Source organism: Eimeria acervulina, genomic scaffold (genome assembly GCF_000499425.1).
Source record: "Eimeria acervulina Houghton genomic scaffold, Eah_scaff374, whole genome shotgun sequence".
Classification (NCBI taxonomy): domain Eukaryota; phylum Apicomplexa; class Conoidasida; order Eucoccidiorida; family Eimeriidae; genus Eimeria; species Eimeria acervulina.
In genome coordinates this window covers 8,695-26,870 of record NW_013549850.1, presented here as the reverse complement: position 1 = coordinate 26,870, position 18,176 = coordinate 8,695, and the positions used below count along the sequence as shown (strand labels likewise).

The 18,176-nt window shown below is 37.9% G+C and overlaps 4 protein-coding genes across 4 annotated transcripts in view; 2 read left to right on the top strand and 2 right to left on the bottom strand.

Annotated features, from left to right (window-relative positions):
- The window catches only part of EAH_00035530 (syntaxin, putative), a gene marked incomplete at both ends in the record, with an annotated part of 3,555 nt that extends 1,697 nt beyond the window's left edge, over positions 1–1,858 (bottom strand). The window contains 3 exons of the mRNA XM_013395736.1: positions 272–366; positions 1,020–1,190; positions 1,850–1,858. Of these exons, the coding sequence (XP_013251190.1) occupies positions 272–366; positions 1,020–1,190; positions 1,850–1,858 (275 nt within the window). The remainder of the gene's footprint in view (positions 1–271; positions 367–1,019; positions 1,191–1,849) is intronic.
- Positions 1,859–2,558: 700 nt separating this feature from the next.
- EAH_00035520 (hypothetical protein, conserved) lies at positions 2,559–3,509 on the top strand (the record flags this gene model as incomplete). The annotated part of the gene is made up of 2 exons (XM_013395735.1): positions 2,559–2,727; positions 2,962–3,509. The coding sequence occupies 2 exons, from the start codon at positions 2,559–2,561 to the stop codon at positions 3,507–3,509; spliced, it is 717 nt and encodes a 238-aa protein (XP_013251189.1).
- A 3,570-nt stretch (positions 3,510–7,079) lies between these two features.
- EAH_00035510 (ATPase, AFG1 family domain-containing protein, putative) lies at positions 7,080–12,349 on the top strand (the record flags this gene model as incomplete). Its single annotated transcript, XM_013395734.1, has 9 exons — positions 7,080–7,671; positions 8,254–8,308; positions 9,673–9,742; positions 9,892–10,037; positions 10,270–10,414; positions 11,055–11,254; positions 11,481–11,625; positions 12,132–12,198; positions 12,297–12,349. The coding sequence occupies 9 exons, from the start codon at positions 7,080–7,082 to the stop codon at positions 12,347–12,349; spliced, it is 1,473 nt and encodes a 490-aa protein (XP_013251188.1).
- Positions 12,350–14,943: 2,594 nt separating this feature from the next.
- Positions 14,944–17,037, bottom strand: EAH_00035500 (hypothetical protein; the record flags this gene model as incomplete). The annotated part of the gene is made up of 2 exons (XM_013395733.1): positions 14,944–15,260; positions 16,830–17,037. The coding sequence occupies 2 exons, from the start codon at positions 17,035–17,037 to the stop codon at positions 14,944–14,946; spliced, it is 525 nt and encodes a 174-aa protein (XP_013251187.1).
- Positions 17,038–18,176: the final 1,139 nt, after the last annotated feature.

Here is an 18,176-nt window from a genome sequence, read left to right as displayed (position 1 = left end):
TATATATATATATATATGTATATATATATATGTATACATATGTGCATATTCATAAATATATATACTGTAAGCCAAATAAAAAATAATAAAACGAAGAAAATGTTTATCTTTGTATGTCGTGCGTCTTATCTTTATTTTCTTCATATATTACCTAAAGTGATAAATAACACAACCTAATAATAAACATATTATATATATATAGAGAGAGAGAGAGGAGAGAGCAAATAAAGCAGAATAAGCAAAATAAAACAAACGAGAAATAATACTTTACCCCTCTATATCATACACCTCTTCGTCTGCATCTGCAAGACCTGAGTCTCCGCCGAAAGAATATAAATTTCTTCTTCTGTCTTGGCGCTTCAAAGTCTAAACACACAAATATACACCAATTGTCTTCCGGTGCGGTGTACGTACACCCCAAACCCTTCTTACTAACATATATATATATATATATATATATACATACATATACATATACATATACATATACATATACATATACATATACATATACATATACATATACATATACATATGCATATACATATACATATATGTATATATATATATATATATTACACTATAGTACATATATTATATATAAAGATAATATCTTTTATAATATATATATATATATATGCCGTGTCTATTAAATACTAAGACAAATAAAAGTATACAAAAGTAAGCCCAACAGCACCAATGCACTTAATAAAAGATAATTAAAAAAATACAAGAAGAAGCAAACCCCACATCAAACAAAGGCAGAAGAAAAACAAATAAAAAGTAAATACAGAGAAAATAAATTCAGAAAAACAAACAGAGAAAATTAGCAGCAAGACAACGAATGAAGAAACACCAAGCAAATCAAAACAACTCTAAATAACAAAAAGAGTAAAAGAAGAAGAAAAAGAAGAAAAAGAAGAAAAAGAAAAAGAAGCAAAAGAATAATAATAATTCAAGAAGAGCAAAGAAGAGGAGTTCGCATATATATTCTGCTTTTTTTTGAGGTGTATGCTGACCTCTGTCCTCAGAGTTAGTATTTCCTTGAACTCTTTTGTCACATCTAATAGACGCGTCTTCAGCACTTCTGTAACAGTTTTATAATGCTGCTTCGACTGAGCCCCCCCTCCTCCTGCATTTTCTGCTGCTCTTGCAAGAACATCCACTTTGCAGTTCAACGCGTTTATAGTCTGAAACGCAAATAAACCCTAAACCCTAAACCCTAAACCCTAAGCCGTGAAGAGTGAGTACAGACAAGACGAGAGAGATCGAACCATATAAACAACCGTAAACGCTAAACCCTAAACCCTAAACCCTAATTAGCTCGCCTTTCGTATATCAAAAGTCAGCTCTTGGATCTGCACTGTCTTGTCATTGTAAATGCCGCACTGCCTCGCCACTGAAATTCGCACACAAAGAGCAGAGCCTGAATGCATGAAATCTATCTTGAGCGATGAATAAATAATCACAGAAGACCTTCTACTGCCGTGATAGGGTCTAGGGTTTAGGGTTTAGGGTTTCCTTGGAGGTATGCTTTGCCCCCGGGCTGCTGCGCTATTGCGCCGTTCAGGTGTACGTACACTTGCCGAGTTCCTGAAGTTTCAGAGAAGTGGCGTGGAGGGCATTTCCCATTTCTGAGGCGAGTGCATTGAAGTGTCGATCTGCATCAGAGAAATGTCTTTGTGTATCATTCTGAGCTCCTCCCCCTGGTAGCTGAAAGCTTTCTGCTGCCGCTAAAAACTCCTCTGTTCGGTCGTACCCCATTTCCTTCTTTCAAACCAACGAAAATGCAGAAGTAAATGGAGAAGAAGAACTAAACAAGTGGAATAAGCAGCGGAAATGCAGACACCGCGTTCATGTTCGGCCCACGTAAGGCGAACGATGATGGGGGAGATAGCAGCAAAAGCAGATATATAACCCAAAAAATGATGCTCTAGAGGTATTCAATCACGCATAAACTCTACGCAGCGGCCTCAAAGGCTGCAAAACCGCGGAAATCTGCGGTTTCCGTGACAGAAGAAGGTCTTGAGTGATGGCGGCGGTCAGGCGAGAGCGATGCTAAAAAGAACATCCTCCTCGTCTATAAAAGGCAAAAGAGAAAGAAATTATGTGAAAGAGGCCCTTCTATATAATAAAACGCAGACTCATTGTTCTCTCTGCACGCTCCCCGTACCGCTGACGACTGTGCGGTTCCTGCGGTGTACAGACAGCCGGGTCGGCGGGAGAGTTGGCGCAACGATCATCACGTTTAATCGCTTATTATTCCTTACTTCGTACTCAATCTGTGGAATACAACAAAATAAAACCTTTCGTTTTCTTTTCCCCGCCTCGAAGCTAAAAAAGCGGCTGCATGCACTCTAACCCAGTCCCGTGTCGCGGAGCGGCTGTCGTTGGACGGGCGGAGGAACTTCTGCAGAATTTCAGTGGAATAAACCTGAAATATGGATTTCAAACTGCATTTTAGTCTCCAGTGTATGCCGACATCACGCAGAACCTGCGTATTCTGCTGCGAAGTTTCCCCTCTGCGCCCTCCTTTGCCCAGTACGCTCACCGCCTAAATGCCGTTTCTGCCTGCAGCAGCAGTTCCTCCTTTGCTGCAGACTGCAGTGTCTGTACGACCTCTCATTTTCCCGCGTCTACTGCGTAGCAAGGAGCTGCAGATTTTCGCCTCTGCCGCTTCTGCCTCCTTATGCCATACTGCTCTGCTGGGGGGGCAGCGGCTCAGTGGTAAGCAGACCCCTTAACACCGCCGATATACGCACAAGTGTGTTTGTGTGTGTGTTGTTATATGGCGCATGCATCTGCATTATGCATATGTGCATTCCTTCCTTCTGTTTTCCCTCTCTCGTCAGCGGAGAGAGAAGAATAGAAAGAAAGCCTGTTGAGTGCTTCCGTTTGTAGTTAGGTAGCCATTGCTTTGCTGTGCTATTACTTTTTGAACTTCTCTGCCGTTCGTTTCAGGCTGCCCTAGCCGCTGTGCAGTGAACAGCCGAGGGTTTGGGAGCTGCACAGACACCCCAACTGACAGCGCCACCGCAAGCGCAGCAGCAGAGACAAAATCAAATTCTAAGAAGACCATTCCTCCTAGTCTGGCGGAGAGGCTGCTGAATATTAGGCGACAAGGAACGCAGGGGATCTCGCAGACAGAGGCGCAGCAGCCTGCAGCCTCACCAGGTGTATCTACAGCTTCGAGTGTATCCGCAGCACCGGGTTTACCTCCAGCAGCTCCTCACCAAAGTGCAGCCTCAGGTGTATCTACAGCTTCTCCTGCGACAGCGGAGTATTCTCCGCATTCGCCACCACCTCCCCAGCAGCAGCAGCAACAGCAGCAGCAGCAACAGCAGCAGCAGCAACAGCAGCAGCAGCAACAGCAGCAGTCTTGCAAAGAAGAAAAGGAAGAGAAATGGTTGGGGGAAAATGGTGGGGGGGAGTTTGGTTTTAAGTACAAGGGGCCGGAGCCAACGCAGTTTGGCGATTGGGCGCACAAAGGCCGAGTGACAGACTTTTGAAGGTTTTCTTCTTCTTTATTCTTCAACTATTGAATAAGGCAAATCAAACCACCCTCCTCGCCTCCACTATTTCTCCTGCAGAAACAATATCGCTGTTCCACCAGCTGTACGTACACCCCAATATCGCTTCGCTACATACCCGGTTGAAGCCCTTCTTCTATTTTGGAGCTGTCCGCCATTATGCTGCCGTTTACGTCGCAGGGAGCGGAGAATGTCTGCAAATTTTTTACTCATTAGTGCGCCAGTTCACTCCCATCCGTCGACACGTTTGAGGGTTTAGGGTTTAGGGTTTAGGGTTTAGGGCTTAGGGTTTAGGGTTTAGGGTTTACCTTAGTTGGGAAGGGCCGTCTGGAAGGGTCGTGACGGACAGTGATGAAGCCTGATAGAGACAGCGTGCGAATTGAGTTTGCTGGGTGTGGGGTGTATGTACAGCTCGCCGACCATTCCGTTGGATGCCTCTGGGTGTGACATTTCATTTTATTTCTTTTCTCCTTTGAAGCAGCACGAGCAAGAAGACGACTTACTCTGTCACTCCATTGCAGTAGAAAGCGGACTGGGGAGACGAAGGAGATAATTGGAATTACGAGGGTTTAGGGTTAAGGGTTTAGGGTTTAGAGTCACCATAGAAGCGATCGAGGGGCCGGCGCCTCCTTGGTTCAAGTTGAGGGTGAACAGCTCCGCCCCGCTGTCTGTCCATCTGCAGTTTGCGTATAAGATTGAGATAGTAATAATGATAATTATTATTAAATAATAGTTTTTGTTTTTATAACGAAATTGTTTTGTATGTTTAAGTAAGAAAGACGCACAAAGAAATGGCTTCGTCTAGAGAAGAGACAATCCTCTCCTCCACCACATTTGAACAGAGCGCCTGCATAAAGAATAGTAATAGCCTCTATTAATTATCGTTTATACAACCAGCAGTAATAATATAGTATTGTTACGGGTATTAATCTAAATATACTTCGGCAAAAGAGCAAGATATAAAAGAATAGAGGAGGATAAGGCGCCCGGCCTGCCCACCTGTTTATTCATTTCGAATTTGAATGGAATTCGTTCAATGCTGGAGGGCTTAACGCCAATCGCCCATCTGCATATTCCTCACATAAGCTTAAGTATATATATGCATATATATATATATATATTTGTATATGTATTCATTTATATTATATGGTGTTGATAGGAGGGCGGGGAGATTTCGTACGCGCTGCTGGGGGACGCTCTTGTGAACCTGCGAAATAGCAAATTGATGAATATTTAAATGCTTTTCATTTAAATGCATGAAAAATCAATCGGCTGAATTATATAGGCAAAATGCCCTCCTTGACTGCACAGTCGACTGCATGCATGCATGCATGAATTTTGTTTTATATCCATAATCATAAAAGTAATATTAACGAGTCTTATTAATACTAATATTATTAATATCAATAGGAATAGTAGATAATAATATGAGAGAAGCAGACGAACCCCCTTGGGTCGGAGCATTTGAACATCTTTGATTCTTTTTGGTTGAACATGAAATACGCGCAAGAGGGGTCTTCTGCACAAGCCTGTTGTTTGCAAGAAGGAGGCAATTTTATATATATTTAAATCCAGCGAATTAATTTGCGTTTTGTCTATGATGATGCCTCCATGGCAGAGGGTGTTGAGGGGGTTTCGTCGATACGGAGAGCGGACGTACTTGTTCAGCTGTATTGAAGCTGGAAGAGATGCAGGCGATGGGGACAAATGTGAAAAATCAAATAAATTAATTCAAACTTATTAATAGAAACAAATTATTTGCACTTCACCTGATTATACCGTGAGATGCTCCTTCTATTATAACTGGCTTCGGGCAGTCGGCGAGCGCATCTGAACGGCACAGAGGGCATATTTCATTTTATAGCGTTTTTAAGAAGATTGAGAATAATATTCTTTGCCTTCTAAATGAAGAAAGTTAAATAAAGTAGAAGCTCGCAAAGAATGCCGATGGCGCATTCTGTGTGCCTCTGACTGGGAAATGCTTCATTGAAATCTTCTCAGTTTTCACTGTTCAGCAGTAGAACCGACCGAATTTGCGAGGAAAGCGGCTGTAAAAGCCACAAAAATCCGAGGCATTTATTCTTTGAATCCAAACAAAACAAATGCTGAAAAAGATCCGGAAGAAAGCTCCTTTATTCTCCCTCTAATTCTCTAAAATAGCAACGAAATTCATGAATGCGACGAAGCTGCATATACACCCCAACTATGCATTTCAATAAATGCACTGTTGGCTCCATTACAACGAAACAGCAAAAGAATATCTCTTTACTTTTAAATAATTTCTTGACCTTTTTGCACTATTTTCTCTTTCTTTTCGTGGCAAAGCCCGAAAAGATTCTTCAGAAACTTCACATTTTTGATGCAAGAATTGTTGACTTTCGCGCTTTCTTCACGCAGCTTTTAATCATTCAAGAATAAGGCAAAACAAACGACTGCGTTCAGTTCTCAATTCAAACGATTTATTTCTTCTCTTTCATTGCCTCCTTTAAAGCAAACACTAGTAGAGATGAGGACGGTAATAATAACAATCATATTATTGTATCGTCGCCCAACAAGAACCGCATTTTTCATAAAGGGTTCAATTGAAGACAGCCTCCCTTCCATTCTGTATTAATGCAGTTCCAAAAGAAGCAGCACAAAGGCCTGTTATTGTTGTGAGAAGAGAAGAACTGCCTATCTTCTTTCTTGCAGCAACTGTTGCTGTAATTTCTGTCTAAGAGGTAAAACCACCCCCACAAAGCAAACATTATTAATAGGCAACAGGCAGCCCCCACTTCCATGCATGCACCAGCACCCTTGACAGGTGTTGTTGAATTCTTTTGAGGCTTTCAGCAGCGATTCTGTTTATATATGTGCAATCTATATTATATATACATCCTGTCATTGCAATTCTAGCGAATTTAGAAGTTAGAGAAGTAAATTGGGATTTCACATTTGCGTTAATTGCATCTAGGCTTTGTAGACCGCAAACTAAACCCTAAACCCTAAACCCTAAACCCTCCTAGCAGAACAACGGTGGCAGTTAACTCGATCTGCCCGAAGGACAGACAGCCGCCTCGCCTTTAACCCTAAACCCTAATTGAATTGATAAACTAAAACCCTAAGATGAAATTCATTTAGTATAAATATATTATTAATGCAAATTTATTTTCATTGTTGCTGAGTCTCTCACACACTCAACATCGAAACCAGAAAACAACTCACGAGGGCTCGCTGCATGCATGCAGGCGCGGCGGCGGCAATGGGTTTGTTTGGAAGATGAATGATAAATAGAATAAAAGAATTATAATTAAATTGAATATTGAAATTATATTTTAAACGAATATTTTTTTTCTTTTTCTCTTATCTCCAAGAACTCGCGAAAATCTGCGCGCGGTGGCAGTGCGGCTGTCGGCATCTTGCGGTGTATATTTTGCTTTTTTCCCCCTGTTTTTTTGTTTCTAATTCAATTTATATTATTTTTAATCATTTAAATCCAATTAAATATCTTTTCATGAACAAATTTATATAAATATTTACCCCAACGGGGGTGGGTGGTTATCTAGGAGGATGCACGCAACCGCAACACCATTTAATAGCAGCTTAGCTGCATCTTCTCTGCAGCCCCTGTCTTTAAGGCGTCTTTATGCAGCAATTTCTGCTCTCTCCTTTTCATCTTCTGCTGCTTCTCTACAGCACCACCAACACCATCTCCCTTCCATTCACTTTGAGGGACAGCAACGCTCATCTGGGGGCCCCCACCAAGGGGGCCCCCCCCAGATGGGGCCCCACCCTGGGGGGCCCCCCCAGAGGGGCCCCCACCCTGGGGTCCCCCCCGTGAGGGACCCCAACCATGGGGGCCCCCAGAAGAGGGTACTCCACCAAAGGAGCCCGTATCGGGGGGGCCCCCATCAGAGGGGCCCCCCTCAGAGGGGCCCCCAAACAGTGGGTGTATGGGGGGGGTTGAATGAGTTTGCTTCATGGTGTCTGCTAGAGCAGAGAAGATGCATGCAGGAGCATCCGCATATAAGAGATGCGGTGCTGCTACCTCCGGAATCTGAGAGGAATTGGAGGCCCCTACCGCTCCAGGGGGCCCCTAAATTTACACCTCGTTTAAATAATTTGCAGCAAAACTTCTTCGAGCTCGATCCTGATAACCCTAGTAAACTGCTGCAGTACTTTGCTGGCCTCTTAAAAGAAGGAAATTTAGAACCAAGTAATGCGCAAAAAAAACTCATCAACGAACTCCAGGTACACCCCAATCCAGGGTTTAGGGTTTAGGGTTTAGGGTTTAGGGTTTTCGGGGGGTTTGATATTCAACGGTGGGCATCTTCGCTCTCGTAAACCCCAAACCCTAAACCCCAAACCAAGGGTTTGGTGTTACAGGGTAGGGTTTGAACTGGAGGGTTGGGGGAAAAGGGTTTAGGGTTTGAAGTCGAGGGTTTAGGGTTTAGGGTTTAGGGTCTGAGTCGGATGCCTTCAGGGTTTGCTGGATGCAATCGAGGCGGAGGAAATCACCAAGCCAAATGCATTCAATTCAAATGATGCTCCTTATACCTCCAACTCCCCACAACAGGCACGCCTCCTAAACCCTAAACCCTAAACCCTAAACCCTAACCCAAGACGAGCTTCTAGGGGTTGGGCGAGGCGCTAGTGCAAGCAGTTTTTCTCATCTGAACCTAGGAAAGCCCTGAATTCAGGATTTACGGTTTAGGGTTTAGGGTTTAGGGTTTGGGGTTTGCAGGGATCCGGTTCGTTGTCTTCTCTTTGGAGCCGTTTGTTTTCGCGCGCGAAGCCGGGTGACTACCCCTTATTTTAATCTTTATTTATTTTGTTTATTTTATTATTTATTTATTTATTGATTCAATAGCATTTAAAGCAAGTCTACTCTCTCTGCTTACGGGCGCTTGATGCACAAACCTTAGTTTGTTTCTGTTTGCTTTCTCTTCATTTGTATTCGTTTACATATATTGACAGATGTATATCTGTATGTAAAATAAATATATCTTTATTTAAGTATATATATATATAAATGTATATACTTGCGTATATTTGTATATAAACAACCACCCAAGTGAATGTATCTACGCTGCGGCATATATATACATATTTATATTATAATGCATTTATATATTTATATTTATATTTATATATATTATATATATATATATATATATTTGATATGAGAGGATATGCGTTGGTTAATAAAAATAAAATAAATTCATAGAATTATGCAGAAGCCCTCAGCTTTTTTAATGCTGATTTTTCTCTCCTTCCTTATTTTATCGATTTAATTAATTAATTTATTTAATATTAATTTATTTAGTATCTTTATTTGCGTTGAGTTATGCTGCGCTTATATACAGCAGAGACTACAACCCCGACCGGAGCTGCCTATACACCTGAAGCTCCCCCTCCTAAAATAAAGGGTTTATATATCTGGGGCGGTGTAGGGCAAGGAAAGACAATGATATTAGATGCATTCTTTAACTGTCTCTCTATCAAAGACAAACAAAGATCTCACTTTCATCAATTCATGCTCGAAGTCCACCAAGTAACGCATTAGGGTTTAGGGTTTAGGGTTTAGGGTTTATGGTGTGGGCGGGGTTTAGGGTTTACGGCGTGAGGGGTTGGTGGCGTTTGAGCTGTTTAGAGTTTAAGGTGTAGGATGTGAGGAGTTTCAGGATTAGGGTTTAGGGTTTAGGGTTTATGGTTTACTGTGTAAGGGGTTTATTAAGGTTTAGGGTTAGGGTTTCAGCATTGGGCCGTTTGAGCTTCGGGTTTCGGGTTGTTTAGGGCTTAGGGTTTAGGGTTTAGGGTTTACTAAACCCTAACTGGTGGTTTGTTGTCTACAGGAGTTACATCGAGTGAAGCAGCAACAACCCCCAGTCGGCGACCCTCTGATGGAAGTTGCGAGAAAAATAAGATCTACTGCTAAAGTCCTTTGCTTCGATGAGTTTCAGGTCAGACAAACCCTAACTAGGGTTTAGGGTTTAGGGTTTAGGGTTTTGGGTTTTAGGGGGAGAATTTAGGGTTTAGGGTTTAGGGCGCAGGGAGCAGCGCCAGAGGCGATCTCGGGGGCTCACCCACGACTCCTAGGCTTCAGGGTTTGATGTTTAGGGTTTAGGGTTTAGGGTTTAGGGTTTAGGGTTTTTGTGGGAAGGAGTGATCTGCAGGTTGTGCACATCACAGACGCCATGATAATGAAGCGCCTCTTTGAGGGTTTATTTTCGGTACGTTTAGGGTTTAGGGTTTAGGGTTTAGGGTTTAGGGTTTGTATAGAACTAAGTGCTAATAGGGCTGAAGGTCTTGGGCGCGCCTTCTCCTCCCTAAACCCTAAACCCTAAACCCTAAACCCTTGAGGTTGAGGGTTTGCGTGCAGCTGGGCGTTGTTGTTGTAGCAACCTCCAACAGACCGCCTGATGATTTATATTTAGGGGGTTTAAATAGAGAGAGATTTATTTCTTTTATTCCTCTCTTAAAAACTTTCTGCAATATCCATCACATCGAAACTCAGAAAGATTACAGGTATACGTAAACCCTAAACCCTAAACCCTAAACCCTCAAACCTTCGCAAGCCCTCATAAACCCTAACCCCTCATAAACCCTAGCCCCTCATAAACTCTAGCCAATCATAAACCCTAAACCCTCGTAAACCGTAGCCTCCCATAAACCCTTGCCCTCTATAAACCCTAACCCGTTATAAACCCTGATAAACCCTAACGGGTCATAAACCCTAAACCCTTGCGTTTGCGTTTAGACTAGCGAAAGGAGCGAAGAGCAGCGGGAGCCTATTCTTCGTACCTTCACGAGCAAAAGAAATTATATTTAAACAAATTGAAGAAGCAGCAGGAGGCTCTTTAGAGAGCGGAAGCATCCCTCTAGCTGCTAACAGAACCCTTCGCGTAAACCCTAAACCCTAAACCCTAAACCCTAATTAACCCTAGTTATACAACCTAATCAATCTACTTGTAAACCCTAATCATCCTACTTATAAACCCTAATAAACCCATTTATAAACCCTAATAAACCTAGTTATAAATCCTAATAGGCCTATTCGTAAACCCTAGTAAACCCTAGTAAGCCCTAGTAAACCCTAGTAAACCCTATCAACCCTAGTAAACCCTAATCAACCCTAAGCCTTTGTAGGAGTCTTTTTTATCTCCGCCTTAAATCGGAGATATTTTTGCTGCTTTTTATGCTTATCTCTTTTTTATTTCTTTTGTTCTTTTTTGTTTTTTCTGTTTGCATGCATGGGGTGTATGCACGCGTTTAAATACATTGGTGATCAAAATTGTATTTTTGTTTTAATTAAAATATATATTTGTCTATTTATTTTAAAGAATATAAAACAAATAAAACAAAACATATATACATATATGAATATTGCTTATAAAACATATATATATATATATATATATGTAAAGACCAAATGAGACAATACATGTTTATATATATATAGATATATTATTTGTAAGAGAAATAAAACAGTATATATATTTATATTTATTTATTTTTATTTGTTTTTTTTTCTTTTGTCTGCAGGTACCGGGCATGCGTAAGGGTTATGCAGTCTTTACTTTTGATGATTTGTGCGGAGACAATGTTGGTGCTGTCGACTATTTATATATTTCTTCTGTTCTGCATTCTTTATCTATTCGAAATATCCCTGACTTACATCGAATGGAAGAACACCCAAATGAAATACGAAGATTTATTAGTCTTATTGATGTGCTGTATGAACGGTGAGTGTACACCCCAAAACCCTCACAAACCATCATCCATCTAGGGTTTAGGGTTTAGGGTTTAGGGTTTAGGGTTTGTTGATGGGTACTATCATATAGGGTGTTATTTCTGCTTGGCGTGTGGTGATGTGCCTGAACTACTACTACTCCATGATGAAGCCTTTTAAGGTTTAGGGTTTATTTAGGGTTTAGGGTTTAGGGTTTAGGGTTTGTGTTGTTTGTATAGAAACGTGCGGGTGATCTTTGATGCTGAAGCCCCTCTCTTTCGTCTTTTAGGAATTCCTTCAGCTGTTCAATTAGTCGAAAACATGCGAAAAAAAATACAACAAAAATTCTGCAGTCTGAAGGAAGCCCTTGAGCAATTAAAACCGGTTAGATAGAGTTTATTTATTTATTTATTTATTTATTTATTTATTTATTTATTCATTTGCTTGTGTTTGTTCATTTGTTTGTTTTTCTGTTTATATATTTAGTTCTTTGTTTACTCGTTTGTTTGTTTATTTTGTTTTTTTGTGTATCTAATTTATTTATTTTGTTTATTCGTTTATTTGTTTGCTTGCATATTTGTTTATTTGTTTTGCCGTTTACCTACTAATTTATTTAGGTGTTCAATTGTTTATTTACTTATTTGTTTGTTTGTTTATCTTTCTGTTTGTTTCTTTGTGTTTATTGCGGTGATAGTTTTTTCTGTCGGTCGGTTTAATTAAAAATTAAAAAATTTTGAATTTGTGTTTGCAAACACAACAACGGTGCATGCACATAGATGAACTGCGTTTAATTAATTAGTTAATTACTCAACTGACTTAATTAATTAATTAATTAAATTAATTAATTAATTAATTAACTATTTTTGTGTTTTGTTTGCAGTACTGCACAGAGGAAGGAGTTTTTTCGCGAAGTGGATGGGTGGCGGGGACAGCGTCTGTCTTGGGGCTTTCTCCTGAGTGCGTGCATGCATGCATGCATGCATGCATGCATGCATGCAGAGGAGGTTTTGTTTCTTTACGTCTTTGTTTTCTTTTTTTTGTTTCGGTTGCGCCAGTTGAGGATATTGATGTAGAGGAAGTGCAGCAGCAAATGAAGAGAATAATATAATAATATATTAATTTGAATAATTTGTTTTTGCTTTCTTTTTCTCTTTGTTTGGGTGAGCAGAGATGCAGATGAATTATATAATTTAATTACAAGCAAAGGAACTTCTCCTCTAAACGCAGCTCGCCTCCGGTATACACTCCAAATATATATATATATATATATATTTTATTGTTTCTGTTTGAATGTTATCTTCAAGATGTACCTGAAAACAATTATGTTATATTCGATAGAACATGCATATATATATTATTATAATATAGAAGTATCTGCTATACAAAGCAATATAATATCCTTCTTGTATACATGCTTATATCGTTTAGTATATATGTGTAAATTTCGATAAAATATGTATTATATTTATTATACATCTATATTATATATATGTATATATTATATTATACATATATATGTATATATATCTGCAGCGGCGTAGGATGTTGCCTCTACCGACTGTTTGTATATGCTACTTGTATTTAATTTTTGTTTTTCTGTTTTATTTCTGTTTATGTGTTTGTATTTGTTTGTCTTTGTTTGTCTTTCTTTTTCTTCTTCTTTTGTTTAGGTCTCTGTTGTTTTTTCATATGAGTGCCTTCGATTTCTCTCCACCAACAACCGCTGATGTATTTCTTTTTTCTTCGGAAGCGGAGGGGAAAGAAGTCTTAAATAACCCGGCCGTATACGAATTGAATAAGTATGAAACCCTAAACCCTAAACCCTAAACCCTAAGCTGCATTTGCAGCTGCACCCATGCATGCATGCATGCATTTATGCAGACGGTGACTGGTGAAACTGTTGAAATGAGGGAAATTTGTTTTTATTCGCATTGCATTCATGGCTATATATATGTATATATATATTATGTATTTATTATTTAAGTGTATATTTTTTATTGTTAGATTTCATTTGCAATATTCTGATATATACCATAGTGCTGGTCGTCCTTGTTTCTTTCTTTTTTGATGTTTAAGAGGCGTTGCTTTGATTCATTTTCTGTTTCGTTTCTTTTCTTTTTTTCAGCGAACATCATGAATCATCTGGAGCCCAAGATAATCAATTTGCTTTCATTCGAACGATTTCGCGGTGCGTTCATCTGAGGTGTCTGTACACCCGAGCGAAATTTCAATATTTTGTGTGTGTTGACTGCGTTCATTTCTTTTATTGCTTGAAAATTAGGAATTAATGCAGCTTTGTTTCTGAATGAATTGTTTATTATTATTTATTCTTTTCGCTTTTGTTTCTTCTTCTTTTCTTTTCATGCAGAATCAGAGATATGACGTCTCTTCCCTATTTGCTACAACATCAGAAACTTCATAAGTTGAACGACTTGGCGGTGTTTACTGCCGATGCAAAACGCGGAAATTGAAACATGAAAAGAATATTTATGATTTTATTTATTCTTTTTAAAAATAAATAAATATTCAGTACAATAAAACAGAAATAAATTCTTTAATGCATTCAGTACACTTTTTTTTTCTGAATTTTCCTTCCTCTTCTCTTCGTTGGCGCTTCGCTTCCTAAAAAGGACAATAAGAAGAAAGACATCTCAGTGAGTGTTTTTACTGTCAATTCAAATTCTTTTCTTTCTTCCGTTTTTCTCCTTTTTCTCAACTGTAAAGGACTTCTTTGGCCCTGTTCATGAACAGCGCCAAAGAAATGCGTTTGGGAGGTATATATATATATATATATATATACATATATATGTATATATATAGATATATGTATATATATGCATATATATATTATCTATATGCCTTAACAAAAGGGAAAACAGATATTTGAATCAACAGCAGCAACACATGTTGAGCTGTTGCTGTTCTTCTTTTTGTTGTTTTCTTATTATTAACTTTCTTCCGTCAATTCCTTGGCCTTTCGCCTTTCGTATTCTCTTCAACACGGCAAATATAGAACATACATCTATAAATAAATAAATAAATATACATATATATTAGATACATTCTAATATATAATATATATATATATATAACGTAACCCTAAAAACGTTTGCTTGTAGGGCTAGAATACAGGTAAATATATTTTTAAAAAGCAGAAGATAAGACGAAAATACATTTTTATAAAGAAGAAGATAGCGGAAGAAGATAGCGCAGACGCCGATGTGTGGTTGTTTGCTCTAATACTTCTTATTGATGGTGCAGAGAGAGACGACGCTATTAATTAATTGTTTCTTTTCTCTGTTCATACTGAATTAAATAATATAAATATAAAAACAAGTTATTAAAGAGACGACGCAAAGGCAAACATTTAAAGGAAAAAGAATGCGTTGCTGAACGATAAAACGAGTCGCACAATTTATATAAGTAAATATACAATATATAATATATACTATGTAATATATATTACACATTGTAAAGGATATACATATACATATATATATATATATTTCCTATAATACGCATAGCACATATTATATGAGATATGCATATCATAATATATAATGCATATTATATATTATATAATATGCGTAAATTATATATATAATAATATTATATATATAATATACATTATATACTTTATATAATGCCGATTGTATAATATATATATTATATTATATATATATATATTATAAACAGCATATGCTAATCATCATCGTCATCATCATCATTATCATCGTCTTCATCTTCATCTTCATCTTCTTCTTCTCTGTGTTTATTTCTTTTTCTTCTTCTTCTTCCGAACGTCTCTTCTTCTTCATCGTCCTCATCATCATCATCATCATCTTCTTCTTCTTCCAAGTGTTTGTCTGTTTCTTCTTTAGCCTGATTATCTTTATCTTTATCTTTATCTTTATCTTTATCTTTATCTTTATCTTTATTTTCTTCATCTCTCCACTCAGCAGATCGCCAGTCAATCCAAACATCGTCAATTACTTCTTTTGCTGCATTTACCCGCCTAACTTCAGCGGGGTTTACATCCGAGATAAAACCCTATAAATAAATAAATAAATATATATATATATATAATTCAGCTAATATATATATATATACATATATATATTATATAGGTATAGATGCATTTATTAATAATATCTTCGTGTGCATTTAATAGAACAAATATCATCTAAAGAATTCAAACAAATATATAAATTGAAGAACTGTTGCACTCAGCCAGAAAAACAAACAAACGCAGATGCAGATATATACAATGAGCAGGGAGTGCACATATAAATGTATATTATATATATATCTGTATATATATATATATATTTATATGCATCACTACTATGTATATGTAGATGTAAATAGAAAAATATATGTATATATATATACAAAGAGAGACAGAGATACGCAAATATGCATGTACACGCGTGTATATATGTGTATTTATTTATTTATTTATGTATATGTATATATATATATATATATTGTTACACATACACAAGAATTTACAATTCTGTGCATATGAAAGTAAATATGAAGAAGACGATGAATACTACATGTATAAATAAAATAAACATAATAACGCTTAATGTATACATAATAATATATATAAGTATATATATAAGTATATATATATATATTTATTTATTTATACATACTTGCTGTATCCAAGTTTGAAGTGTATGTACAGTGTACGGCCCGTAGATATTTTTATCGTTTGCATTATTACTCCAGCGCATTTGTAAATAAAAGTTTTCTTCTTTTTGCTTGTCTTCATTGTTTCCTGAGTATTTAAAGCAATTAAAACTAATAATAACAATAATAACAATAATAATAACAATAACAATAATAATAATAAAATTAATAATAATAATAATAATAAATGAACAAAAAAAGAAGAAAATTAATTTAAATGTAAATGCGAGCAGTAGATTCTTCTTCTATAAAAACATCTTTAAAGATGCATAACGCATTATTTGCAGTATATATATATATTATATATATACATATATATATTATATACATATATAATATAATATATATATACATATCTATAAATACATATTATATTTTATATATATAAAGTAAATATGTGTATATGTATGCATGTGTAACTTTTATGATGCGTATATTATATAAGGGTAGATGTAAGTAAAAAATAAACAAAATTAAAAATAAACAAATATAAATATAAATATAAATATAAATATAAATATAAATATAAATATAAATATAAATATAAATATAAGTTTAAAAATGAATAAGCACCTTCAGCAGACGCTGCTTCGTTCTCTGAATTTTTTGTTTGTTTTTCTTTGATTAACATTTCTTCAATTTGTCCTCTTGCAGAAAAATAAACATCTGCAGCAAACCCCACAACATCTCAGGTGTACAGACACTGCACCCAGCAGCAGCAGCAGCAGCAGCAGCAGCAGAACAGCCAATGCAGCAGCAGCAGCAGCAGCAGCAGCAGCAGCACCTTTAACAGCAATGCCAGGAGCAGCAGCAGCAGATGTAGCAGCAGCAACCCCAGCAGCAGCAGCAGCAAATGTAGCAGCAGCAGCAGCAGCAGGATATATATTTACTTCTCCCTGTAGCAAGGAGAGCAGTGCAGACATCTGTGATAACATCAAAGGCTTTACGAGAGTCATCCAATCGTTCTTGCTTCTCTGCTGCTGCAGCTGCTGCAGCAGCATCTGTCTCAGCAGCAGCAGCAGCTGCTGCTGCTGCTGCAGCTGCTGCTTCGGCTTCCTCTCTATCTGCTGCTGCAGCGAGAGCCGGAAGCACTCTCATCTTCTTAATTTTACGTGAGCTTTTGTTTGGCTTTGCTGCAGCAGCAGCAGCAGCAGCAGCAGGAGCAGCAGCATTTGCTGCTGAGGCGCGGCTGCTTCCTGCAAGGCGAGCGAGAGCGGCAGCAGGAGTTTCGTTCTGCTGCAGCAAACCGATTAGGGTTTGATAGCATGCAACAACATCCACAGATACCTCTTCTGCTGCTGCTGCTGCACTCTCTTGCTGCTTCGCTGGGGCCCTTAGAGGAATCGAGCCCTATGCATGCATAAAACACCCACACCTAGGGTTTAGGGTTTAGGGTTTAGTTAGGGTTTAGGGTGTTTTGCAGCTGACGGGTAAGGGTTTTGTGCTTACAGCTGAGGGTTTAGGGTTTAGGGTTTGCCGAGGGTTTAAGAGGGAGCGAAAAAAGCGCAGAAGAAGATAAAGGGATGATCTGCATTATGGTTTAGGGTTTAGGGTTTAGGGTTTATAACTGATCTTTACTTTGATGCCTTCTTGATCAAGAGAGTTTAGCCAGGGGTCTTCAACTCTTTCATTTGTTCGTCTGCGAAGTAAATAATTACCTTCTTCATCAAACACTCCTTCTTGCATTTCTTGACGCATATTAAAAGGCTCTAAAGGTACGTCGCCAGCGTCCGCCTTCATTCATAAACCCTAAACCCTAAACCCTAAACCCTAAACCCTAAACCCTAAAACATAAACCCTGAACCCTAAAGACGAAACAGGAAGGAAATTGAGGTGATAGAACTCTGTTGGTCCAAGGGAACAGCAATTCGAACTACGCCAAACCCTAAACCCTAAACCCTAAACCCTAAACCCTAAACCCTAAACCCTTAGGAGCGTCATGCAGAAGGCTCTCTTTTAAATAGATAAATAAACAAGAATAAAACAGAGAGAGACGAGAAGCCAGAAAGAGAGAAAGAAGAGAAAGAGACAGAGATATAGATAAAGATGCAGACAGAGATAAATTAAGAGACAGACAAAAACAGATAAAGACAGATAGACAAAGAAAGCAAGAAAAATAAAGAGACGAAGAAAGAAAAGAAATAAAGAAATAAAGAAAGAGATAAAAACAAACAAAGACAGGAACACAAAGAAAGATATATATATATATATATATATATATATATAGATAGATAAAG